The following is a 26,353-nucleotide window of genomic DNA, read 5'->3' on the forward strand; positions in this document are numbered from 1 at the left end:
CCCCCTCACTTTAAATCTGGAGGTGTCTTTGGGTCTAAAATGAGTCTTTTGCAGACAGCATATCGGTGGGTCTTGTTTTTTTATCCAATCTCATACCCTGTGTCTTTTGATTGGGGCATTTAGCCCATTCACATTCAGAGTAACTATTGAAAGATATGAATTTAGTACCATTGTATTGCCTGTAAGGTGGCTATTACTGTATATTGTCTCTGTTCCTTTCTGGTCTATGTTACTTTTAGGCTCTCTCTGTGCTTAGAGGACCCCTTTCAATATTTCTTGTAGGGCTAGTTTGGTGATCACAAATTCTTTTAGTTTCTGTTTGTCCTGGAAGCTTTTTATCTCTCCTTATATTTTCAGTGACAACCTAGCTAGATATAGTATTCTTGGTTGCATATTTTTCTTGTTTAGTGCCCTGAATATATCATACCAGCCCTTTCTGGCCTGCCAGGCCTCTGTGGATAGGTCTGCTGACAGTCTCATGTTTCTACCATTGTAGGTTACAGACCTCTTGTCCAGAGCTGCTTTCAGGATTTTCTCTTTGTCTCTGAGACTTGTAAGTTTTGCTATTAGATGTCGGGGTGTTAACCTATTTTTATTGATTTTGAAAGGGGTTCTCTGTGCCTCCTGGATTTTGATAGCTGTTTCCTTTCCCAGATTAGGGAAGTTCTCCACTATAATTTGCTCCAATATACTTTCTGCCCCCCTCTCTCTTTCTTCTTCTTCTGGGATCCCAATTATTCTAATACTGTTTCACTTTATGGTATCACTTATCTCTTGAATTCTCCCCTCGTGCTCCAGTAGTTGCTTATCTCTCTTTTTCTCAGCTACTTTATTCTCCATTGTTTGGTCTTCTATATCACTAATTCTCTCTTCTGCCCCATTTATCTTAGCAGCTAGAGCCTCCATTTTTTAATGCACCTCATTAATAGCCTTTTTGATTTCGACTTGGTTAGATTTTATTTCTCCAGAAAGGGATTCTCTAGTGTCTTCTATGCTTTTTTTCAAGCCCAGCTAGTATCCTTATAATCATCATTCTGAAGTCTAGTTCTGACATCTTACTAATGTCCATGTTGATTAGGTCCCTGGCAATCAGTATAGCCTCTTGCTCTTTTTTTTGAGGTGAGTTTTTCCGTTTTGTCTTTTGTCCAGAGAAGAATAGATGAATGAGAGAACAAAATGCTAAAAGTGTAGCAACGACCCCAGAAAAATAAACACTAAACAAATCAAAAGAGACCCAAAACCGGGGGGAAAAGGAAAAAAAAAGATTATGATCAGGCTGGTGAATAGAACACTAGATTTTGGGTGTATTTTGGTCTGTTAGAAGAAACTGCCTCCCAAAATGTTAAAGAAAGAAAAACTTATATATATATACAAAAAATAAGGTTAAATACAGTGAAGATTATGACTGTAAAAATGAAAATTAAAAAAGATTTCAAAAAGGAAAATTGATAAGTTGATTGAAAAAGGAAAGAAGAAAAATTCAAAAAAAAGAAATAGAAAAAGAAAAAATAAAGTTAAAAAAATTAAAGTTGAAAGACTGTTAAAGAATCGGGGGGAAAAGTTATGAATTCTATGCACTGTATTCCCCTAGCGCTGGAGTTTTGCAGTTCTCGTTGATCGGTAAACTTGGTCTTGCCTGGATGTTCTTGCAGATCTTCTGGGGGAGGGGCCTGTTGCGTTGATTCTCAAGTGTCTTTGCCCCAGGCCGACTTGCACAGATCTTGCCAGGGGACCAGGCTACATAAGTGGCTTTGGATTGCTCTATGTGGCTTTTGTTCCCTGAAAGCTTTTCTCACAGTTTTAGAGGACAAGAATGAAATGGCGGCCTCCCAATCTCTGGCCCCAGAGGAGCTGAGAGCTTGGAGCCCCCCTCCTCAGTGCACCCTCAGAGAAAAGCAGTCACTCACTCGGGTCTCCCTGCTCTCCGGCGGCACACCGTGCTCACCTGGCCTGGCTGTCTCTGGCACACGGCCTTGTTAGGAGTCTCCAAACCCAGCAGATTTCTGTGGCACGCTCCCGCACTGCTCCTTTCCAGGGGAGGAAGGGGAGTCTCCCCAGATCTGCCGCTTGTTGGGCCCCTGCTCAGAGAGCAGTCACCTGACTCTGCCGCAGATCCTGGTTTATGGCAACCCCAAGCTCAGAGCCCACTCCTCGGCTCACTCTTTGTGGTGGCTTCCCTGCTCTGATACCTGGGAGCTCTGCGGCACTCAGGCACCCTCGGTCTTCCTGTGACCCCGAGGGTTCTGAGACCACACTGTCCCAGCGAGGGTTCCACCTCCCCGGTTAGCCGCTAGAGCGACGTCCCTCACCAGAGCAGACTTGTGCAAGTTCCGATTTTGTGCTCTGCTGCTGTAGCACTTGCCAGTAGCTGGCTGGTGGAGGCTCCCTCCCCCCTCGGTCTGTCTTCCATGGATCACCTCTGATTCACTTCTCCACACATCCTCCCCTCCAGAAAGGGGTCGCTTTTCTGTTCATAGAGTTGCCGCTATTCTTTTCTTCGATCTCCTGTTGAGTTTGTAGGTATTCAGAATGGTTTGATAACTATCTAGCTGAATTCCTGGGGCCAGACGAAATTTAGGTCTCCTGCTTCTCCGCCATCTTGCTAAGCCCTCTCTTTTCCCTTTTAATCTCGGTTTTAGAATTTCATGGAAGATATAAAAGACAAGGGTTACATTTGTGCAATGAAATAATGAGTGTATTTTCCATTAATTTTCTGTGTCTTTAAATCGGTCATTCATCACCTTATGTCAAATTTAAATATAATTTTAAAAGGAAGTTTACTTTTAAAATAAACAAAATACACATTGTTGGAGGTTAAGAGGGATAAAAAGAAAAGAATGTAATGAATAAATACAGTGCTGTATGCTAAATGGGTTAAATTAGGATTTTTCTATCGATTGCTTAGACAGATCCTTATTTAGTGTCTGGAGGTTGAATTAGGCACTGGGATGAGATGTGAGCCAGAAAGACCCCACGGCAGGGTCTTGGAACATGCAGTCCAGGAGGGGAGACAGACCAGTCAGTCAGGTGTGCTGAGTGCTCTGCTAGAAGCATGGTGCTTTGGGAGCATGGAACGGGTGCCCCTAACTGGAAAGAGACACCGCTGAGTTACAGCTTGAACGTGCTTGAGGTGAGCCCTCCACAGAGGATGAGAAAGAGTGATTTGGGAACAAAAAGCCATCTGTGTGAGTGCCCAGGGGAAGGAAAGAATATGGCACTTTGGGGAAACCGCAAGTATTTCACTGCTACTGGAGCGAAGGGTGGTGGGATGAGAGACGGGGGGAGGTGGCGCATAGGCCTACGAGGAAAATGTTCTTAGGAACTCTTTGTAATTTTTAGGTAAAAATGTCAATAGTGATCAGAAAGCGCCTTAAATATTAAGATGCTCATCTTGATGCTGTTGTTTAGTTTAATTACATTTAGTCTGTGTATTTGTGAGATCACCCCTATAAATGGGCATGTTTATGATAAAGTAGTTCTGTTTTGTGCATCTGCTAAATATCTGTCTGCTGGTTATGGAACTTTGTGACAGAGCCAGCATTTACTTGTGTCTGCAGTTTACACTTAGCCATTATAGTTTTCAGCTACAGTCCTTTCCTTCATAGAGTTTAAACTGACTGGCATTTTGCAGCAACGTGGATGGGTTCGGACTGGAAGCAGAAGCCCGCATGACTACGTGGCACATTATGATCCCCTCTGACATTGAACCAGATGGTGGTTACAGCCAAGACATTAGTGAAGGTAATTACCTCGATTTGTTTTCTTCCTTTTCTCTCCCCATTCCTGTTTTTTTTTTTTTTTTTTTTGAGAGAGGGAGAGCATGAGTGTACGATCGGGGAGGGGCAGAGGAGGGAGAGAGGGAGAATCTTAAGCAGTCTCCACACCCAGCACAGAGCCCAACCCAGGGCTCAATCTCACGACCCTGAGATCATGACCCAAGCCAAAAGCAAGAGTTGGACGCTTAACCGAGTGAGCCACTCCCGTACCCCTCATTTCCAATTTTTAAGATAGACCCTGTCCTCTTCCAGAAAAACTCACCTCACATACTGCCGACATTGGCAACCAATGTCCAGTAGGTCATCCTTGAACACATACCAATATGCCCACCAACATAAACCAACCCACTAGCTGTAGCTCTCCATATGCCAAGATGGGTAAACCACTTAACCACTGATACTGCTAGCCCCTAACATTTCATGGTAACACTGGGAGATTTGATGATACTTACGTTTGTACGAATAGTAGCACCAATACTAACGTGGCATTTACCATTAAGAGAGCTGCCTATTGGTAGTGTTAGGTCTCATTAGGGGCGCAAGTATTGCTTGAGACAGGTTGTCACTACTACCATTTTTATTCTCTTTTATTCGTTTTCTCTTTTAATTTAGTTTTCCCAATGATTTTTATAAGTATTATGCATTAAAATCTTTGGAGTGGATTCATTTCTAATTTGCACATTGGTCAGTAGAAGGTCATAACTATAATAGTGTTTGTCTCCCTCGCCATACAGTGTGGTAGTTTTGCATATGATTTTATCTTCTGGAAGTCTAGGACTTATTGTTCCTTCATTTAAGCATTGATTTATTCTCTGTCCTTCACTAACACATCCTGAAGCCCAGACACTGAGAACACCCCCAAGGAGGTGACAGTCTAGAACATTGGTTCTGAAAGCAAGGTGCTCAGACTAACAACATCACCCTTGTTTGGGAACTTGTTAGAAAAGCAGATGCTTTGGCCCCACGCAGATCTACCGAATCAGAAACTCTATGGGTGGAGGCCAGCTATCTGCTTGAAGAGGCTATCCAGGTGACTCTCATGCTTACTAAAGATTGGTCTAGAACAGGAGTCAGACAAATTAGCAAGGAGTCCAAAACAAGATAGAATTTAATAGTAAATGTTCTTTTAAAATATTTGTTATTTCTTGCCTATTACAAAATATTGAAGAACAACTAACTTAATTTTGAACTTATTTTAAATATTCAGATATAAAACTTACTTTTAAGTGGGGGTAGGTTCTTACATACAAGAAGCTAGACAATGAAATGTGTATGTAATTTCCAGTTTTATAAATAAAAAAAGTGCAGTCTTCTGCATACATATGAAGTTTTTTTTTTTAAGTTCTCCAAGTAACAAACCACATTTTTGGTTACCTGAATAATCCTTTTTATTTGAGCTTAATATGATATGAAGCATTCTTTTTTTCCCACAGTTAAGTACTATAGATGAGATTCTTAGATGTAAGACATCAAGAAAATCACTACCTTTATATTGTGTTTTTGATAAATTGGTTGGGGTTTTGTTTTTTTTGTTTTGTTTGTTTGTTTCATTTCCTAGGGCGTCAGCTTCTAATAAAAGCTGTCAACAGAGTTTGGACTGAATTAATTCATAGTAAGAAACAAGTCTTGGAGGAGCTTTTCAAAGTCACTCTGCCTGTGAATGAAAGGGGTCACGTGGACATAGCTATAGCAAGGCCGCTCATTGAAGAAGCAGGTTTGAAGTGCTGGCAGAATCATTTGGGTAAGAGTCTCCTCAGAGATCATGTGACTGACAGATTTACATGCAACTGTGTATATGGGTGCACTCTAGGTATGTAATTAAAACTTTCCCAAAAGGATGTCATGATGGCAACAGAAGTGAAAAGCAAAACCCATTCTTATGACTGTGTTGAGGTTTGGCTTTTCTTCTCAGATTAAAAAAAACAAAAAACAAAAAAACAAAACAAAAAAAACTAAGATGTGTTACACATCTGGCATCTATGAATTTGAAAGATAATACATTGCTCGCAGATGTAATTATGGTCACCATCTTTGTTATAAATCTGTAATCCCTTCTCTGTAATTCTGAAATTCAAAAAGCCCTGAAAACCTAAGGTTTTTTCATGAATTTGGTGCCCAAAATTACTTGGTAGCAAAACCTAACCTGTTGTTATTTCTCCTACTTAGTGTAAATATTCACATATTTTGCTGCAGAAATAGTACTGTGTCCAATTATGGTTTACTGCCATTGAGCCTTGTATTACATAATATACAGTGTATGTACCATATCACCTTTTTAAAATCCAAAACCTTCTAAATTCCAGAGTATATGCAGCCCCAAATATTTTAGATGGGGAGTTGTGAATTGTTATTAACGTAGAAACTGAATACAGTTAAAATAAGTTTGCATATTACTGCAGAGCTGTGCAGTTTCAACCAAATGTAAATTCAGCTAGGACAGTAATTGTCAAGCAGCTATGAGTATACCAGATCACCAGCAAGTAAATCTGAAATATCTAAGAAAATGTCTGTGTCTATAATGTAAGCTGCTTTTGATAACTACAGAATTGTGACTTGCAGCCATGATGCAGAAGTGTTAAAAATAAGTCTGATAACTACATGGAGAAATTGTAAAGTAATCTAATTTTAATTTCATAGCCCATGAAAAGAAATGCATAAGTCGAGGAGAAGCTTTAGTGCCCACCACACAATCCAAATTGTCCCGTGTCAGCAGTGGCTTTGGTCTTTCCAAGTTAACAGGATCAAGAAGGAATCGAAAGGAAAGTGGTCTTAATAAACACAGTCTTTCCACCCAGGTACATTGTTTGATTTCATCAATGGTATTATTAGAAATCTATATTTTAAGATTTAGTTGTAACGTTTTCTATAACACACTTAACATGTACAAGCACGTGATTTGAAGTGGAACTTTTCCGCATTTTTGCTTTTAGAAGAGATAAAGAAATAACCCAGATTATGGAAACTTCTCCCAATTTATTATGATAAAATTGCATTGTGAGTGTTGTGTATGCAGACCCACTTCATAAATGGACATAAGATGAGATTCAGATTATTGATATGTGATCAAACCATGGGTAGTTTTTTCCCCAGTTTTCCAAACTTTCAGTAATTTTGTCCCTGATCATTATGTGAATTTTAAAGCAGTAGCAGAACAAAATGGTTTTTTTATTCTTTATAATCTTGTCATATATATTTGTGATGGATTTTTTGAAAACTCCTCTACCTCCATTAATTTTCTCCCCATCATACTTCCTTTGCCATCCTAGAATCTTAGTGGCAGTGGTGAAAAGGGTCTAAGAGAAACAGTGTGTATCTTTCATTCTCTGTGTCAGGTTGGGTTCTCCAGGAAGCACACCAAGAGGGTGTTTGGTGCAGGATGGTTTCTACAGGTACCCATATTTGTGGAAGGGTAAGAAAGGAAGCAGGATTGGTCAGAGGGAAATACCAGGTTACAAGGCAGGTCTAGGCTCAACTGACCTAAGTGGAATTTTGGGGCCGAAATGGCCTATCACAGTTGACCTGTACTGAGTGGAAATGGCTGAACCGGCTTATTTCCAAATCAGCCATTGGGTTTGGGGTTTCTCTACAGCTGAGGTGATCCCTGAAGGTGCTGATGGCACTCTCAGAGGCTGTGGGAGCCAGCCCGTCCTTGAAGGGGCATAGGGATCGGGGAAAGGGGACGTGGATCTGTGTCCATCACACAAGCCTCCACTAGATCCATCCTCCAGAGTTTTTGGTTTTGTTTGTTTTGGTTTATAGTTGTGTCTTGAAAGGAATTTTAATAAACCTACTTGACATTATTTTAAGGCTGGTTACAATTTTCCAGGAAAATCCATGAAATACTAAGGCTCTTTTTCCATCCGTTGTTAGGAGATTTCTCAGTGGATGTTTACACATATTGCTGTTGTCCGTGACTTAGTAGACACACAATATAAGGAATATCAGGAGGTAAGAATTCATAACCACAGTAAAGGTTTGTTTTGCATTCCTCGAGTGAGAAAGAACTCTGTTTCTCATGATACTTTTTTACGCCTTCTAAGAGTAAGTTGCTGAACTGCATTCATCATCAGATGATGTTTTTAATTATCCCTGCCAATGGCGACTTTGGTCATTGGTTTTTAAGATAGATAATTTTGAACTTTCTAGAGGCAGATGGCATTAAAAAGACAACAAACTAAAAATCACAACTGAATCCCGTTGGCATTGACTACTGACATATTGCATGTGTTGTTCCTATAAATATTAAAATACAATAAAATTCCTCTCAGACTTACGGAGACAGTGAAAATATGCATCAGAGTCTCTGAAAAGTCTCTTAAAATTAAAAAAAAATTTAAAGCTAAAATGATTTATTATAGGCACTTGATGTTTATGTTGATAAGAAATAAAATCAGTGAAATTCTCTTGGTGAATTCATAATTACTCAACAACTTATCCTAAATATTTCATTTCCAAAGTGGCTGATTTAGATCTATTTGAGGTTTCCGAATGATAAACTGCTAATATTTTATGGGCATACACTAGCTACTTGTTATAGGGGATTCACCCCTTCTTCCCCCTGGAACACATAAGTGCTGCTGTGATATCATGTAATTTCAAGATTGTTCATTCAGTAATCTTCACTATATAAAGAGATCTTTATTCTGAGATTGATATTATATACTTATATTCCATGAACCATTAGATAAAGTGGTTATAATTTATAATCATCTGCTAAATTGTTATACATCTTGACATTTGATAAATAGCAAAAAGTTATACCAGTTCATAAATTTTCATTTAAGTAAAATGGTTTAGATCTATCCCAGTGATCAGTGGAAAATGGTTTTCCTTTTATTTTTATATGAACATCAAGTTCTTTATCAGAGCTGCATGTTTATTTACCTAAAATCTTTGGAAATGTTACCAAGCTTGCCAGTAAGCCAATATGCTGGCAGTGTTTCGTGCTCTGATTTACTAGATCTTCTGTCCATGTTCTAGTACCCGTTTTATAACTTAGGGGTTCGAGGGAGAGTCGTCCTTAAATAACCACGATTATCTATTGACTTACACTGGACTAACCATTTCCGTGTATTTTCATAAGTAATACTACCATCCTTCCTGCTTCCGTGTTCCTTTGTTCAGATGCACCCTCTCCCTTGTATGTAGCTGTCATTTACTTGGTGTTAAAGTAAACACTTGGGCCCCCACAAAAATCATACCTTCTCACAAAATTAGCAGGCTACTGTAACCATAAATAAATACAAATTTACTTTTATAATATTGACTGAAATGATATGTACTGGTTTTGTTTCCAAATATTAACTTGGTTTTAAGTTATTCGTAGATTTTTGATTATTACTCCTGCTTTTGCTTGAAAACCAACCTGGACTTCCTCCCCTTAGCGTCAACAAAATGCCCTGAAGTACGTGACGGAAGAGTGGTGCCAGATTGAGTATGAACTGTTGCGGGAGCGAGGGTTGTGGGGCCCCCCCATCGGCTCCCATCTGGACAAATGGATGTTGGAGATGACAGAAGGGCCCTGCAGAATGAGGAAAAAAATGGTGCGAAATGATATGTTTTATAACCATTACCCTTATGTGCCAGAAACAGAGCAAGAGACAAATGTGGCGGTGAGTATGCAGATTGAATGTTTGTAACGGCTTTTTCCAGTTTCTCTTCCTCTTGGCAGGCATTTTTCTTTTAGGTCAATTACCTAAAATACCTAATTTAGGAAATACACTAAGCCGTATTAAGTTCATCATGCAGGGTGGCAGTGGTGGTGGGATGCTCGAGGCCCTAATGCATCAGGGAGACATGGAGTGAAGGGGTTTAGCGTACAGGCTCTGCAGCCACACTGCCACTAGCTGGGTGACCTAGGGCAGGCCGTCGGGCCACTTTAGGTTCCTGTTTGCTGATGCCTGACGTGGAGAAAAAGAATAGTTCCATCCCAAAAGCTGTTAGGATTAGATTGGTTAACATTAGTGAAGCACTTACATAGTGCTTATTTTGTGCCAGACCCTAGTCTACGTGACCGTTAATGCATAACTATTGGCATAAGCAATATTCTTTGAAGAAACACAGAAGAGAGCTAAAGAATAACAGCCTGAATATGTAGTATGTAGATCTCTCTGTGTATGTTAAGAAGCTTCATCACTGATTCCACAGGTTTAAAACACAGCATTTGCCCATAAGTTTGGTTTTTTTTGTTTTTTGTTTTGTTTTGTTTTTATTGCAGACAAGTCACCCTTCCCAAAGCCTTTATTCAGACTTTTGCACGTGACCAGAAAAATTCTATCTAAGCTGCTGATGGTCCAGGAATCATGTTTTTAAGTTTAGAAAAATATACTCTCCCAGTAAAGCCACTATAGGTTTAAAAGAGAAAACACAGGAGTATAAAAATCTGCTGAATTTAATTCTGAAAATCCACATAACACTTCTAAATAGTAATTCAGCTCTTTATTGTCCAATAATAATCCTTTGTCTCCAAAATGAAGAGTACTTTTATCCTTAGAAAACTCATACTCGTCATAGAATCACAGCTTTGGGAGTTGAGAGGGGGGTCTCACTGGTCATCTCATCCAGCCTCCTAATACTATCATTTTAATGTTTAATCAGTTACGGAGACATTATCGATGAAGCATTTTACCCGTTTTTTGTACCCTGGTGTTTGGAGTGCAATCTGCATTTCACACTTACAGCCCAGCTCAGTTCAGACTGGCCACGATTCACGTGGGCAGCAGCCGCTGTACAGGACCGGGGCAGCTCTAGACAATCCCTGATTCTTAGATCCCTGTTTTGTGACTTTTTAAAAATCTATACTCCTTTTTGATAAACAAAATTCTTTCGTCTCCTTTAATATCATTTAAGTTTTTTTGAAAGTTAGTATTGTAACTTTTAAAAAATATGGTCTGGAAAAGCATGTTCTAAGATTCTCCCCCTTCCCAAGAATCTGACCATGCTATGCTTCATTAAGACAGAAAGGTGATTCTCTCTCAAGGGAATGTATCCCATGCTTTGTTTCACTTTAATGTTTAGCTGCCTCTAAAATAAATCTAGTATAAACTCCTATACCCAGTTAGAAACCCAGATCCCAACAAAGAATCATCCACTGAAGAACATTTTCGGTTTATTGTTCTTAGATGTTTGGTTAATAGGACTTTAGAATCTGTGAGGTCATAAAGTCCAAACACTTGTCCAGTTTACAAGTTTTATTATATTTTATTTAAAAACTTTATTTCAAGCCCTTCATTCATTTTAAATACTTTCACATTCTTGACTTTATATTTGATTCTGTCAACAGTGGAAGAAACTAAGATTTATAAAAGAGGCTTGGAACATGGATCTTCTAAGAAATAGTTTGGATCCTGTGATGTGAGGGCAGTTTGCATTGTTCCCAAGTCTCTCTTTTTTCTGCCAAAACCCTGGCTCTATTTATTTTGTGGTCAGTGATTTCACTTCTGTCCCGGTACTTCTTCGAGTATAGGTCTTAGAGCTCTAATAGATAGTTATCTAAGATTTTTCAAGATAGCTTCCTAAAGTTCTCTTTTCTCCAAGCTATTCCGTTCCGTCAAGAATGTCATAGTTGGTACAGCTGTAACTTGAAGCACCATAATTTCTAGTACTGCTGCACCATGGGGAAAAAAATTAATCCACCCATACTTTGCAGCCTTTACTAGCACCTACTTTTGTCCAACCAAACCAGTAATACAGTCTCAAATTCTTAACCTTTCTTCCCCAAATAAATACTTTAAGCCTGTAACAATTTGATAAAATATTTCTTACTGAGTCAACAATCATATAAATGGAATCCATTCAAGAATACTAAAATATAAGATAAATATACTCTCCTAAAAATGTGACCACCTCACTATTTTTATTTAACTGAGGCATATGCTTTTGAGTTTTTTTAATTTAACTGAGGCATGTTTTTTACTTACATAACCATAATATTTTTATACTGTTTATTCCTTTCCTTCTTTATAACAGCGCCATTCACTTTATAAAAGTATATTTAAACTCCAGTATCAGATAAAAACAAAATAACCTATTGGGGGTTCACACTTACAACCTTAGTATTATTAGCACTTTACGTAAGCAAAAGCGTTCACCAGCCTGAAAAATCTAAACAGTCTCAGAAATAAGTCTGTACCATATGGAACTTATTTTTTAACCAGATGGGTTATATATTGGGAAATACAAGGCAGTCAAGAAATGTTGGAGATAGATTAACAAAAAAGGAAAGAGCGGGTGGGAAGGGGAGACAGTTACAGACTGTGGAATTTATGTGACTTAGTTCATGCGCAAGTCAAGGTTAATCTGCTATGATGAAATTTTCTGAATGACTAATTATTTTGGTCTTGCCAGTTCAAAATCCTTGTAAATTTGAAACACCATTTGGTGTCCACTTTTATTTTATGGAATATGCAATCTGGCAATGTTGACAGCAAAGAAAATTCCCAAAAGTAGAAGCAACTGCTATCCTACTGACTCCTATCATGAAATCAAAAAAGAAGAGCAGATACAAAGCACAATGAGTGCGATGCTAATACTATTTTCCCAATTTTACAGGTGAGGAATCAAAACCTAGAGAAAGGTCTAGGCACAGCTCCTAAGTGGTAGAGTACGATATAATGAGTATATAGGATGATAGTTCCTTAGAAGTTGAATCACTTTTGAAAAAATCAGTTCCAACTTTTGATGGTTTTGTGACCTTATTCGTGGATAGTGAATTTCTTCCAGACAGAAACAATATACTAGGTTTTGTCTCTCTAATGCTACCAGAGTATCAGGAACTTAATTCTCTTTCTCCCAAAATTATAGACTTTCTCCATTGCTTTCCCATTCAGCATTCTGTAGAATTTTCCTAATTCTGAAATTTTTCCACTAAAAAGCCAAATTATAAAATTTGGGCCTAAAGTTTATATAACTTGACAGAGGGCTCTATAAAGAAAAGGTATAAACTTATGAATATGAAATTATTCGGGCGCTCTTTCCAGGGTTTTGAAAGGATCCCATGGGAAGTGAGGGCTGTTGAAGTTTAAGTTTTATTAACTTTATAGAAAATCCACCTCTGCCCTTAACAATATTCCAGATTGCCTCCCAGAGTTAGAGATCAATCACTTCTTCCATTTCTATTTCCATAAATGTGGTGCCTTCCTTGCCTGAGTGTTTATAAAATAGAGTCAGTACTTTTTGCGATGTAAGAGGTATGTGCCAACCTAAAAATTGCTTTGGAAGCCTCTTCTCGCTAGGTAAAGCAGGCTTTAGCTGAGCTAGGGCAATTGGTTAATCTTTTGTCTTCCTAAGAGTAATTACATTGTAAGTGACATTTAAGTTTTTAGTTCTGTTGCTTAAAGCTGAAAAAATACAGTGATGATTAAAAGTTATTTTCTTATTTTAAAATCTTTGATGTGTTAGAGATGAATCCAGTGATTTTTTTTTTCTTTAGTCATTAAAGTTTTATTTTTTTTTTAAAGATTTTATTTATTTATTTAACAGAGATAGAGACAGCCAGCGAGAGAGGGAACACAGCAGGGGGAGTGGGAGAGGAAGAAGCAGACTCATAGTGGAGGAGCCTGATGTGGGGCTCGATCCCATAACGCCGGGATCACGCCCTGAGCCGAAGGCAGACGCTTAACCGCTGTGCCACCCAGGCGCCCCTAAAGTTTTATTTCTTAAGCCTTGATACTGTTACACATTGTATATGGGATAGCTTACCTGTTCTAAGTTTTGAGCTTTGTTTCTTGATTTTTAAATTGAATATTTGTTTATAGAATATAGAATATATTTTTAGAGTCTCATTTGCCTCAGACTTAAGAGCTTTCACAGTTTATCCACTAAACTTATTTTAATAAAAGCAAGAGTAATAATTTTTGTCATGAGAAAAATTAGGTACATGTGGAAACTTACCTATTCTCACATGAAAATAATTCCTCTGCACAGTGACTTTCCATGTGGGATAGTTTCCATAACTAAAACAGCTGTGCTAAATTGCACTGTAATTCTATATTTTAAGTGGCAATGTCAGTTGTAGATACTGTTAAGATGTGAGCCTGGGGTATGATGAAAATATAAAAGCCAGTGGCTTTTAAACACTTGTCTCATAACCTGAATCCTATGGAAGGAAAATGAAATTCTGTATTTTGCCATTTAAAAAAATCGTATTTAGATATGAAAACCCGGTTTTAATTTTGTGATCCCCTTATTTTCATGAATTTATTTTCATGGAATAATCTCAAACAAATATACTATTGTTTGTAAATACCATTGGGGTGAGGACACCATTGTCTACCTATTAATTTGGGGCTGTTGGGGACAGAAGGGTAATTGGCTTACTTGAAGTTTCCTTTTCTAATTAAGGGAGTCTCCTGTGGCTGTCTCCACATATATTTTTTTATGTAATCCATAGATGTCACGGGACTCGTAGAAACTAAGCAACTCATTCAGGAAATTCCATTGCCAGCATTATAGAGAAATTTGAAAAAAATTTGACTATAGAGAATTATTTTCTAGAAATTCTGACTTTGAAAATTTAAGATTTCTGTGTAAACATAGTTACAATAATTAATTATAAAATTTTAAGTAAAAGAAAGCTGTGATAATACCAAAATTATTGGGATAGCGTATCTTTTTACTATGCGTTGAATGCTGTGTCTTGTAGCCAAAGAAGAGCCTCAGCCAGTGGATCCGTGAGTAAATGTGCACTAAACCAGCACCGGACCGTATGCTGCAGGGAAGATACAGTGTGCGTGTCAGACCCTGCCCACATTCTGGTTGGGGGTAAATAGTGGACATTAAAGTTGCCTTTGGCAATAGTGTGTGGGTCCATCTTGCTATATTGGTCTATCACACACCCAGCAATCTACCTTGGGTTTTTTTTTTTTTTTTAATGAATTTCAGAGAAAGTTGCAGAAGCAGTACCCTTCACTCCTTAACACTTCCACCTGCATAACATTAATTAGAGTTGAGTTTTTGTTCATAATTCATTTTTTTATTGATGTTAATTTTACATACTTTGAAACATACAAATCTTAAGTGTACCATCGTGTGTTCACATGTGTATTTTATACTCATATAGCCAAAACCCCTACCAAGATAGGAAACATAGATGTATATTTTAAAGATTATTCTTCATTGCAAGGTATGTTTTTAAAAGTTTGCTTTTAAAGAGAAACATTTATTAAAACCCTGTGAAGTATTTGAAAGTATGCCCGGTAGTCCGGTGTTTGTTTCGCCTAGGGAGGAAGCAATTGTGAAATCATTTTGCCGATGCATGTTTACCATGGGGAAAAGTACTAGATGTCATCTCCAGATAAAACTGTGAGAAGGAAGAAAAATTGGAAGTAGTTCTTGGGTGTGTTATTGTCTGTATGTAGCTCTCTGTGTATGTTTACATGCGTAAGCCACACACGACAGCCCCACAGAAGTTGCCCTCTTGTTAACTGAGATTTTATTCTAAGAATAAAATATAAAGCAACCACCTAATATTTTTTAAAGTACTTTTTACAAAAACTTTTGGTCTGGAGGCTGATGACCCAGTCTCCCTTCTGCTTGCAGCCTTTCTGGGGTTATCGCTATGAAAGTAGTAAAGAAAGTAGGGCACTGGGCTTTTATGGGAGGATGTGTTTTCACTAATGAGCACCGTATGATTTCTGTGGTATGGGGTATTGGAGATAATGATATAAACCAGTTGCTCCTGTTACAAAACAGATATAGGAATAAGCACAGTGAAAGGTAGGTGGAAGGTAATAGCTGGCATTAGATTCTATTATCCAGTTTTCAGGTTTTTTTCCTTTGGAAGCCATACAGAGTTGTCTGTCAATCATCCATGACACCGGCTACCTGTGCTGAAGTTTTGTCTGTGATTTTTAAGTTAGCCTGTTCAGTAGCCTTGAGAATTCTAGTGTAGTTTCTACTTTAAATAAAACTACTTTTGGTAACTAGAAAAAATAAATTACAAGATGCTAAGTGATTATTTCAAACAACTTAGGATATCATATTAATTTTCTTTGAGTGTGTGCATCTTCCATATTTCATACAATCCTCAAGAAAATTTTATTTTTGTGGTGTTCTTTATGTTGTTTTTTTTCTGATATATCTATACTTAATACCCTGTTTTCAGTCTGAGGTCCCAAGTAAACAGCCCGAGACACCTGATGATACCATTCCTCAAAAGGTAAAACACAAATTACCATAAGAGAATGCAAATACTTGCAGTTTTCTTTGTTTTGTTTTTGTTTTTTAGTGCATGGTAGACTAGACTAACGTAAAAGATTGACTTTCAATCTGTTCTTCCTGTAAGTTCCTTAGAGTTGAAAAGTTGGTGTCATCCGTGCTGAGAGATGTTCTGGTCTTTCTCAGCTTTGTTCTCATGAGCTTTCCAGGGCCTGTCCGCTGCTCACTAACGGGCTGAGTACTCACTGCTCTCACCGTACAGCGTATACGGCTTCACCTGTAAACTAACACGTTCTGACGCATGTTAGTAATGGGCAGCCTGACACCCTCAACTTTTTTTTTTTTTTTCATTTGCTCATGTAATTCTTCCAGATACTAAACAGTGTGTATCTTGAATGCAAGGAGTGTCCTCTTTTAAAAATTATTTTTTCAATCAGGAGGAACTAATGAAAACTAAGGGTTTATATAGATCACTTTTTAAAATGCAATTTTAACTTATTTTAATTAGTCAAAAAATTTACAGTTGTTTTCTTTTTCCAGAAAGATTCAGTACGTAATTCAGTTAAAAAAATTTTTTTTTCTTTAAATGCGGAAATATACCACAAAATATTTAGGGAAAAAGACATAGTTTCAAGATGAAGTCAGTAACTGAGTCCCACATCTGTTAATTCATTGTCTTGCCCATCACTAACTATGCTTTCATCATTTTAAAAATGAACAATTTTGAGTTGAAGATAATTGTAATACCTTACATAGAAGAATCGGAATGGTGCAAAGTTTACTACCATTCTTTCATTTAAAAAATATTGCAATATTCTTATTAGTTTGCTCATCAGATTGGTCCTTCCATCATTGTAGTATCATTTTACCTCATTTTAATACTTTCCTATGTTATATATTTCAATTTCCATTTACTACATATTATTCCTCAGATAGCTTGCAGCTCTCTTGGTTCCCTGACTCTGGACCTGAATTTAGAAGAAGGGCAGTGTGACTTCAGTTAGGTAGCTTTTTAACTCAAAATAGGTTCAGTGTTTTAATCTAAATATTCCAACCAATTGAACACTTGTTTTCCACTCCAGTTGGAAATCATGTGTTTAAAAAGGTCTTGCTTGAAATAAGCATTATTGTAGATAATACATAGTGACTACTTGAGTCGAAGAGTAGGCCAACAGTATTTTTAATTAGGTATTCTTATTCATGGAGAAGGAAAAGTGAAATAATGTTTAAAAAGTGAAGGTTTTTAAAATTTTTTTTTTTATTTTAGAGAGAGAACATGCATGTGAGCAGGGGGAGGGGCAGAGAAAAAGGGAGAGGGAGAGACTCTCAAGCAGGCTCCCCACTAAGCACGGAGCCCAACAGGCAGGGCTTGATCTCAAGACCCATGAGATCATGATCTGAGCCCAAACCAAGAGTTAGGTGCTCACCCGACTGAGCCACCCAGACGCCCCTAAAAAGGAAAGGTTCTAAAGCATATTTCAAACCCCATCTTTTATTTAAATTATTAATTCAAAGGCTGGGTCTAATTCTCATTAAGGAACCTTTATACATACTAAATTCTCTCTAGGGTTTTACAGTTTTGAGGGCATTCTAGGCCTTATTTTTTTCATTATGTTATGGTTTTAAGGGGAAAAAAAGGTTTAGGTCAGCTGGAGAGTATATTTTTAGGATAAATATTACTACTGAAAAAGAAATGCTCTTGTATCAGATGCCAAAAATATCAGATCTTTTCTGATGTTTCTAGGTAATAAATTTCTTCTTCAAGATGGACTTACATATGTTCTTAATATACTCGTTTAGTAAGTTTATGGAGCCTATTATTTTACACAATAAACAACAGGGATGTTTTAGCAAATTGAAGAGATCAGCTTGGAGGAGCAGGCCAAGCAGAGGGCGCCATGTGGCCTGAAGCTGGTTGGTTCCATGTGGGGTCAGAACTCTCGGAAGGTTTGGGCCATTTCTGGAGTTTTAGTGAGAACTGGGAATATGGGGAAGAACAGTGCAGTTCTGAGTCTTTACCTCCAGGTATGTGAGGTAAGCATTGGCACAGATGATTCCAACTGGATGGCTGGCCTTTAGGCCTCATGACTGCTTACTAAATTGGGGTGAAAGCAAAGTTCCAGGCTCCCCACAAACCAGACACCCTCTTGCAACTGGATGCTTTCCAACACTGGGTGTTCTCTTTACTGCCTAGGAAGGTTTTCTAATACATCAGTGAGGCCACATCATACTAACATGAAAACGATATTTGACTAGCGATGATTGATTTCTATTGCAGGGAGAAAAACTAATACTGTTTGTTTAATATGTATGTTTTAAAAATCAGTGCATTTAAAAATAGAGAAACTTAACCCAAAAGTCTGCAGACATACTGTATATAAATGCAGTCTGTTAAAAATCCCTTTAAAAAGGTAACACGTGTAGAAGTCTTGATGTCACCCCTTCCTCCAGGAAGCTTATATTTTAATTCTTGAAAATAATGATCTGAATCCTTCTCTTCCGTTATTTCTTAGAAACCCGCTCGATACAGAAGAGCCATAAGTTACGACAGTAAAGAATACTACATGCGACTAGCCTCTGGCAATCCCGCCATTGTCCAAGACGCCATTGTAGAGAGTTCAGAAGGTGAAGCTGCCCAGCAAGAGCCGGAGCACGGTGAAGACACTATTGCCAAAGTCAGAGGTCAGCCTTCCTCTCTCCGTGGAGTAAAATCACCGCGCAGCATTTCTTACTCCAATTCTTATGAAAATAAGAGCTACTGTAAAGCATAGGGCCAACCGTATGGATAAAAGTATCCACACATAGTTTACAGTCTCACTCTTTTTTAAGATTGATTCCTACATCAGAATGAAAGAGACTGGCTCTTCATTGCCTGCAGATGGATGGAATGTGCCTTTTGGCTTGATAATGTTTTTATTGCATTTGGCAGGATTCTCAGTGACACCTGACATTTTAATTTAAGGCCCTGATAACTAGATAAATATTTTGTAAAATTAAAATAAGTACTAAATGTGTTACTAGCACATGTTAGACAACAGTTAAGAAATCATGGTCTTTCTTGCTGTGAGCTAAGACTGATTATTCCACATCTGTGCTTTACGACCTTAGTAAAACATACACGGGATGATGAATTGGACTTTTTGATTCTGTACTTTCACTTTATGTGTGCCCTCTGCCCCCTTCCTCCAGCTTCTCCCTGATGTGGATCCTAACAAACCCCACCCAGCCTCGAAGACACTCAAATACCAAATTCTCCTTCTCTGAAACCTCCCCCTCCCCCAGCCACAGATACCATTTGCTTGTATCATAGCAATTTCAGTGATTTCTCACTCCTTTATGTTTTCTAAATCATAAGTTTCTCAGAGGCAGAGATCATTTTTCTTCTCACTTTATGTTTTGGCACATGCCTCGCACAAAATGGGGATTCAGTCAATATTGGATAAGTACGTCTATTGTTTTAACTCTTGTAAGCCTCTGATTCATGATAAATTCAAAAGTCTTTAGCATATTCTATAAACAAAGCCTCAGAATGTAAATTAAGAACTTTAAAAATTAGTTTCAGATCCCATCGATGAAAAAATTGATGGTATATGATGCCAACAAAACACACCATCAAAAAGTTTGATCCATTTCTCTTATTATTGTAATTTTCCTCCTCTCTCTCATGGTGACTGTGGCTTACTAAGCATTTCATAATTGATCTAATTTTTTCATAGAATCCTTGAAACTTTTAATAGTTGAGTGGGTTTTTAGTCTTCTGATTTTCTTGATATTGCACCAGAAGAGCTATAGAAGTAGGTCCAGTTCTGTTACTTGAGTATAAGCTAAGGTATAATCAGAAGAGTTAGTCAGTAGACTTACATTTGGGTCTTTAGCACTTCACTTGTCGTGGCCTCATTTTCCTAATCTCTACTAACATAAACCCACAAATTTTGGTGTCGCTACTATGCTATGCAAGGTGTTTTGGTAGACATAGAATTGGAAGTTTTGATTTATTAAAAATAATGCAATGATGGGGTGCCTGGCTGGCTCAGTTGATATTGGGCATAGAGCTTACTTAAAGAGACAGTGCAACTACGAGCTTTTACCCCTTGTGGATATTCTCAGCAGGCCTTGATCTCTCTTGCTTACTTATTATACTCTTTCATATGTGAGAAAAAGGTTCTTAAGGCAAAGCAGAACCTCTGTTAACTTCTGCTCGAAGGACAAGATTCTATGATTTATGCTTTTTCAGAATTCTTAGAGCAACTCTCATTGGGATATAAAAGGACTTTTTTTGGAACAACTAGAAAATATCAGTTAAATGTGGGGTTTAGAGTATATTTTGAATGCTTCTCATACTTTGGCATCTCCTCAATTGATTTTGTCACCTCCTGTGCTTATCAATAAAGTTATCAAAATGTAGACAGTAGAATGTTTCCTTAATCTGCAAGTTAAATGATCTGCCCCTGTATTTTAAAGAATTCTATTCTTTATGACGTGATGATTTGATCACCTTCATTCGTCTATAAATGACTGTTGCTTGTGACATGTCTTGAAATAGTCCTCATGGGCCCTCCAAGTAGGTGGGATCTCTTATAATCATATTTATAACTTGCCGTCTCTTTTGTTTCTGATAGTGATTGATCATTTATTTATGGTATCCCCTCCGTGACACCTGTCCATAAGCAGTACTGTTCTTACCATCAGTTATGCTAATCTCTGTTTATCATCATCATCTGACACTTATTTAGAATTTACTATTAAACATGATGTTAAGCATGAATAACTCATTAAGTCCTCCACAACCCTCTAAGATAAATAGTATTTTTGTCCCAATTTTATAGATGAGAAAACACGTTCAGAGAGGCTGATAAATGTCCAGGGTCACACAGCTATTTAACTCTGGAGCCTCTGTCATTAACCACTGCCCTGTGCCACCTCCCCGTACCTTCTAGAGTTATCTGAATTGGAAATGTGTAGGAGGGACTGCAGGAGCCTGGACTGCTTCCCAAATGGCCCCTGCAAGGTCACATGCCTCTCGTGGTTACGATCCTATAGGTCTGGTCAAGCCTCCTCTGAAACGGTCTCGGTCAGCACCTGATGGAGGAGACGAGGAGAGCCAGGAGCAGCTGCAAGACCAGATTGCCGAGGGCAGCTCTATAGAGGAGGAAGAGAAAACAGATAATGCCACCCTACTCCGCCTGCTGGAGGAAGGAGAAAAGGTACTGTGCTTCTAAAAACTAAGGATTGCATTGAAGGTAACTCGTTTGCATTTTACAACACTAACTGATAGAATATTTCCTTGGTGTCAGAAGATAAATATTTTACCCTCTATAATGAAATACAGTGTGAACAGTAAGCAACCTTTTGGATTCAGTACTCTACATCTCTCATTTTCAGGTTTTTCTGGCCTGTCTGAACACACTACACAGCCCAGAGTTTCATGAGATACAGTAATAGCAGTTGATACCTAGTTCACTTTATCTCATTGCCTTTATTAGACTGTACTTCTTGCCATCATTCTCTGTTTCAACCATGCGCACAAACGATTCATTCATCTGCCCTTGTACTATTTTTCTACACTTCCATATTCCCCGTATATTCCATTAACCGTCTACAAGCAGCTTCAGCTCATCTGTACCCTCATCCCTAGGCTGGTATTTAAGCCCTGTTCTCCTTCACTCACAGAAGACTCCTCTGGACCCCCTACACCCTGCCAGCCTGTTCGGGCTCACTTCACTGGCTCTTATACTCAGAAGCCGAGGCCCCTGCAGCACTGTATGCCCCGCAGTTCACTACATCCATAACACTTTCTTTTCTCTGCTTTACTCACTGTATTTTCTGCCAAAATGCCCCTTTCTCCATCACTTGAGTAGTCTCTATCCTAGGAACTCCCTCTGGATACAGTCTCATTTCTCGAGATCTCTTGAGTAAATAAAAGGTTAAATAAACGAAGGAATGAATTAATATGTTGTATCACCTTTTTTAAAGGACGATCTCTTTGCCTCTCATATTACGTCTTGGTGTAACCCTTGAAATCTTACCCACTGAGAGATAGCCAGAAATTAGGGGTTAATTTTAAAAATTTTGTTTGAATATACAACTTAATCTTGAATGAAAATATTTTTAAGAATCATATAATTATAAAAGAACATTAGGTCTGAAGGAAGCACAAGAGAGGCTTCTGGAGTCTTGGGAATGTTCTGTTCTTAGTCTGAATGCTGGCTGCCTCGTATTTTTAGCATTTGAAAAATCAAGCTATGGACTTACAAAAACCATTTTTGTGATTGTATATTACACGACAATGGACTGATTTCTTAAAATATCAGTGTTTTTCCTATAACATTCTACATTTTTATTATTCACGTAGTTCAGAGGTGATGAAAATTGATTACATTTGCGTATTTTACTATTTTCTAATGTTGTCATTTTTTAAAACTTTTAATCTCATGAGTACAGATTTTGCTCTAATTGCTTTAAGTTTGAATAGTGCAGGAAGTGTTTTCAGACTGACATTTATGTGACATTTGTTTGACTCTGGTTCAGTTGCTGATATTTTTTCCTTGACTCATGTTGCACTGAGTTTAAGCAAAAAGTAGTTTTTAAGCAAGAAAGAACTGGATCCTGCCCGTTGGAAAGAAAACAATACTTACATTGAGAGATTTAGCAACTCTTTCTTCCTATGAGGAAAATACAACTTCTGCCAAATTTGGCTTTTTACAATGGCACAGCAGTCTGCCAAGCAAGCAGGACCCCAGGTGGGGAGCAGAGAGGGACAAATGCCGCTGTCCCCGTCCAGGAGCTGTTGTGGAAAAAAACGAAATTGAGCTGTGTAGAAGGGACGACAGCCAACAGCTTCTAACACGCTTACGTACATTATCCCAGTAGCTCTCACAACAAGCGGGTGTGTATCTGAAATTCACAAACGAAGACACAGAGGCCCAGAGAAATCAAGAAACTTGGCTAAATCTCCAACTAAGTGACAGAATTGGGGATTCACTCAGGTTTGTTAGACTCAACAGACCTGACTGTTTTCACTCTTGTCTCACAAAGGGCACAATCCTAAGCTCCTTACATATACGCTTCAATTCTCTTTTTTTTTCCTGCCAAGTTTATTGTATCTGTCTCCTTCCTTATCTAACGTGTTCATCGCTTCTAGAACCTAGGACACATGTCCCTGGCACACAGCAAGTACTCTGTGAATAGTGGGAGAAGTGGGTTGGACGGGTAGGTGTATGGATGTGAGTAAAATGGTTGTCTCCTTTTACTGAACTCAACCGCAGATCAGACAGCAGTTTCAGCTGATTCTTTTTAACATGATTAAACTCAGGTTTCATATGCTTAGCTCAGGGGATGCCATAACAGACTATATCTTAAAACCCTGTTTGCCCATTAAATCCCTATTTAAAAACATTTTGTTTCAGTTTTATCAGAAAAGAAATTATCAGGGTTTTTTTGGTTAACTATATTAAGGAACGTTTATGTTTTTCTTTATAGATTCAGCACATGTACCGCTGTGCTCGGGTCCAGGGCCTGGATACCAGTGAGGGGCTGCTGCTTTTTGGTAAAGAGCATTTTTATGTGATTGATGGATTTACAATGACCGCAACCAGGGAAATAAGAGATATTGAAACCTTACCTCCAAAGTAAGTAAATGAATGAAGAGATACAAAGTACAGCTATCTTGAGAACAACAGTCTATTTACATAGTTCTGTTTTAATCCAAGAATTGTGTTTTAAGTAATGTTATCTTTCAGTTTGTGTATCATTAAATAATCACAAGGGTAATAGTAATTGCAAGGTAAGAAAACAGTTGCCTTATTTATCAAAATGAAAAATAAAATTTATTGTTAATGCATTAATAGCATCAGACACCAAGTTCCTTATATTATAATCTGTGTATTTATAAACTTCGTCAGAATTTGCAAATTGTTACTTTTAATTTTAGTACAAACAACAGTTGTAGAGAAAATGCAGGTGACTACACAATCCTCTAACAAATGGAAGAGTGTCCATGTCCTTGAGTGCCCTCGAAACAGCATGACTGAAGCACAGGCAGGAATTAACTGAGTTTTACCTTCCTTTTCTTCTGCCACTCCTGTGATGGGATGACAGTGGGGAACAGAAACCCAGAAGACAGACAAAGCCAGAAGGAAGACAGAAAGCTTAAGGCTTAGAAAGTCAACATGCTCTTCTCTCTTTAACATTTTGAACACCTAACACTGTCGAATATAGACACGCTCTCTGTGGTCCATTCCTAGGAGGGGTTTCAAATACTTACTGTCAACAACAGTCAGGGCCACATTATGACGCCCTTGGGCCCCTTGCTCCATATAAAAATATTAAAAATTATATTTTGTGACTGTGTTGCTTTAAAGATGAATATAATTCATATGATACATTAAACCATTTTCTTCTACCAGGAAGTTCAATTTTTTCTTCTGATTTAAAAAAAAAAAAGTAAAACATTTTCTCGGGCCCCTAGAAGTATGCGGGCCTACGCACCGTACCAGCTGTTCCTCGTAGATAAGTTGGCCCTGATAGTGGGATATTTTAAATTATGTTCATCACAGGGGGTTCTTTGTTTGCTGAGTAGCTGATACATTATTCTCTTAAACATATTTTTTTTGAACTCAGTATTCTGATGTATTGTTCCCCGCTCCTATTCATATGTAGAAAATAACACACCCTTTGTTGAACAGTGAATTTATCTCTTGCTGTGTTTTTGTTTGTCTTTTTTCTCTTGGCGGCCTCTAGTATGCATGAGCCAATTATCCCTAGAGGAGCCAGGCAAGGCCCCAGTCAGCTCAAGAGAACGTGCAGCATTTTTGCCTATGAAGATATCAAGGAGGTGCATAAAAGAAGGTATCTCCTGCAGGTGGGTTGACTTAGTAGTACTAAAGATTTTGTCATCTTCCTTTCCTCAGAGGGTATATTATTTTAAAGCTCATACTTGCCATGAAAACCCTTTATAGGACCCACACTGTCCTTTATAGTATTTCCTCAGATAATTTTTATGATAGGCAAACTCATGTGCCGTGGGTACACAGCTCTGTATAATACATCTCTCTTTTTTAAAACAACCTAAAAGCTGAGTAATATCTTTATTGTCCATCCTTCCCTACAGCATCCAAATCAAAATATATTGTCTTCTAATATAAAAATTGCATCTTCACTCTAATGTTTCAGTTATCGTTTTATAATTATCTTACCATTATTCTGTTTAAGATTTTTAGAAACAAAACTTAAACAGAGCACATTAGCTCTGTTTATTTTGTAATTTAATCTGCTGGGAATTCATGACTCTAAAAATGTTCTTTACCAAGTTAACTGCTTCAACATTGTAGATACTCATAGTAGAAAAGTCAATATATAACCTTATTTGTGTTTTTCTTAATGTTTTTCTCTTTAATCACTTCAGCCTATTGCCGTGGAGGTTTTCTCTGGAGATGGACGGAATTACCTCCTTGCTTTTCAGAAGGGAATTAGAAATAAAGTCTATCAAAGGTATTGTTTATTAGGAATACTTGATAATGCTTTCATGGGAGGGGATGGAAGGGAAACTAATACCAGATAAGCTAGATTTTTAAAGTCTAGGATCTTGAGATGAGTGAATTAACTTCTTTGAAGAAAATGTTTGTTACATTTTTGCCAACCTCTTGAAACATGATTCTTCTAATTAGCTTTTAAAGTGATGCCATTCTGTTGTGAAATACCGTTTCTCTCTCTGGTCACTATGGTAGGTATCATCAAAAGCTACGTTTATCATTGAGTCCTGTGTCTTTAAGTGTAAAAGAATAGGAAACTAGCTTAAAAAAAATAATACTTCAGGTTCAAAATAGTTTTCTTTCCTATTTACCAAAAAAGAAGACAGTGCCACTGCTTGCATTGCGTGCATTGCCTCGAATGCAGAGACTGAGTTGCCTTAGAAATTATATTCATAGGAGGCCTTCTCTGGCCTTGGAAGAGAGGTTGATATCTTCATCCTCAAAAAAGTAGCATAGCCAAATAAAGCAGTTAATCTAACCTCATCATATTTTACTTTTGCTGAGCTGTATGTAAAGTTTGCCTTGTAAAAGCAAAGCAGTGTGTGTGCACGGTGCTCAGAGTATTTCTGTTGGGCGTGTGACCGATGAGGCTTTTATGAACGGGTCACGGACATGAGAGACTTTCTCTTATTCTTCGAAGGGTGGTGTAGAGCCGCGCGCGCGCTGCACCAAGGGAAGGTTTGTATTTCCCACTACTTCCGTGAGGAATGGTGAACGCCATGCAGCATTGCTTATTATTGCGGTGCGGTAATATTACGTGTGCGCGCGTGGGAAGCGGGGCTTCTTGGGACGGGGTACCTGTGGGCGGTGATGGGCAGTCCAAAACTCCTGTCATGTGTGGGAAGAGCTAGGAAAGTGGCTGAAATTTTAGTTACCTGTCTTACTCCTAAA

General features: G+C 38.1%; 1 protein-coding gene across 1 annotated transcript in view; it reads left to right on the forward strand.

Annotated features, from left to right (window-relative positions):
- WDFY3 (WD repeat and FYVE domain containing 3) overlaps positions 1–26,353 on the forward strand; it is a 235,221-nt gene that overhangs the window by 172,230 nt on the left and 36,638 nt on the right. The window contains exons 38-48 of the mRNA XM_008693320.2: positions 3,632–3,741; positions 5,335–5,517; positions 6,414–6,571; positions 7,647–7,724; positions 9,161–9,388; positions 15,880–15,933; positions 18,446–18,614; positions 20,973–21,136; positions 23,412–23,560; positions 24,672–24,792; positions 25,336–25,421. Coding sequence (XP_008691542.2) covers positions 3,632–3,741; positions 5,335–5,517; positions 6,414–6,571; positions 7,647–7,724; positions 9,161–9,388; positions 15,880–15,933; positions 18,446–18,614; positions 20,973–21,136; positions 23,412–23,560; positions 24,672–24,792; positions 25,336–25,421 — 1,500 coding nt within the window. The remainder of the gene's footprint in view (positions 1–3,631; positions 3,742–5,334; positions 5,518–6,413; positions 6,572–7,646; positions 7,725–9,160; positions 9,389–15,879; positions 15,934–18,445; positions 18,615–20,972; positions 21,137–23,411; positions 23,561–24,671; positions 24,793–25,335; positions 25,422–26,353) is intronic.

This window comes from Ursus maritimus, unplaced genomic scaffold, assembly GCF_017311325.1.
Source record: "Ursus maritimus isolate PB19 unplaced genomic scaffold, ASM1731132v1 scaffold_8, whole genome shotgun sequence".
In the NCBI taxonomy this organism is placed as follows: domain Eukaryota; kingdom Metazoa; phylum Chordata; class Mammalia; order Carnivora; family Ursidae; genus Ursus; species Ursus maritimus.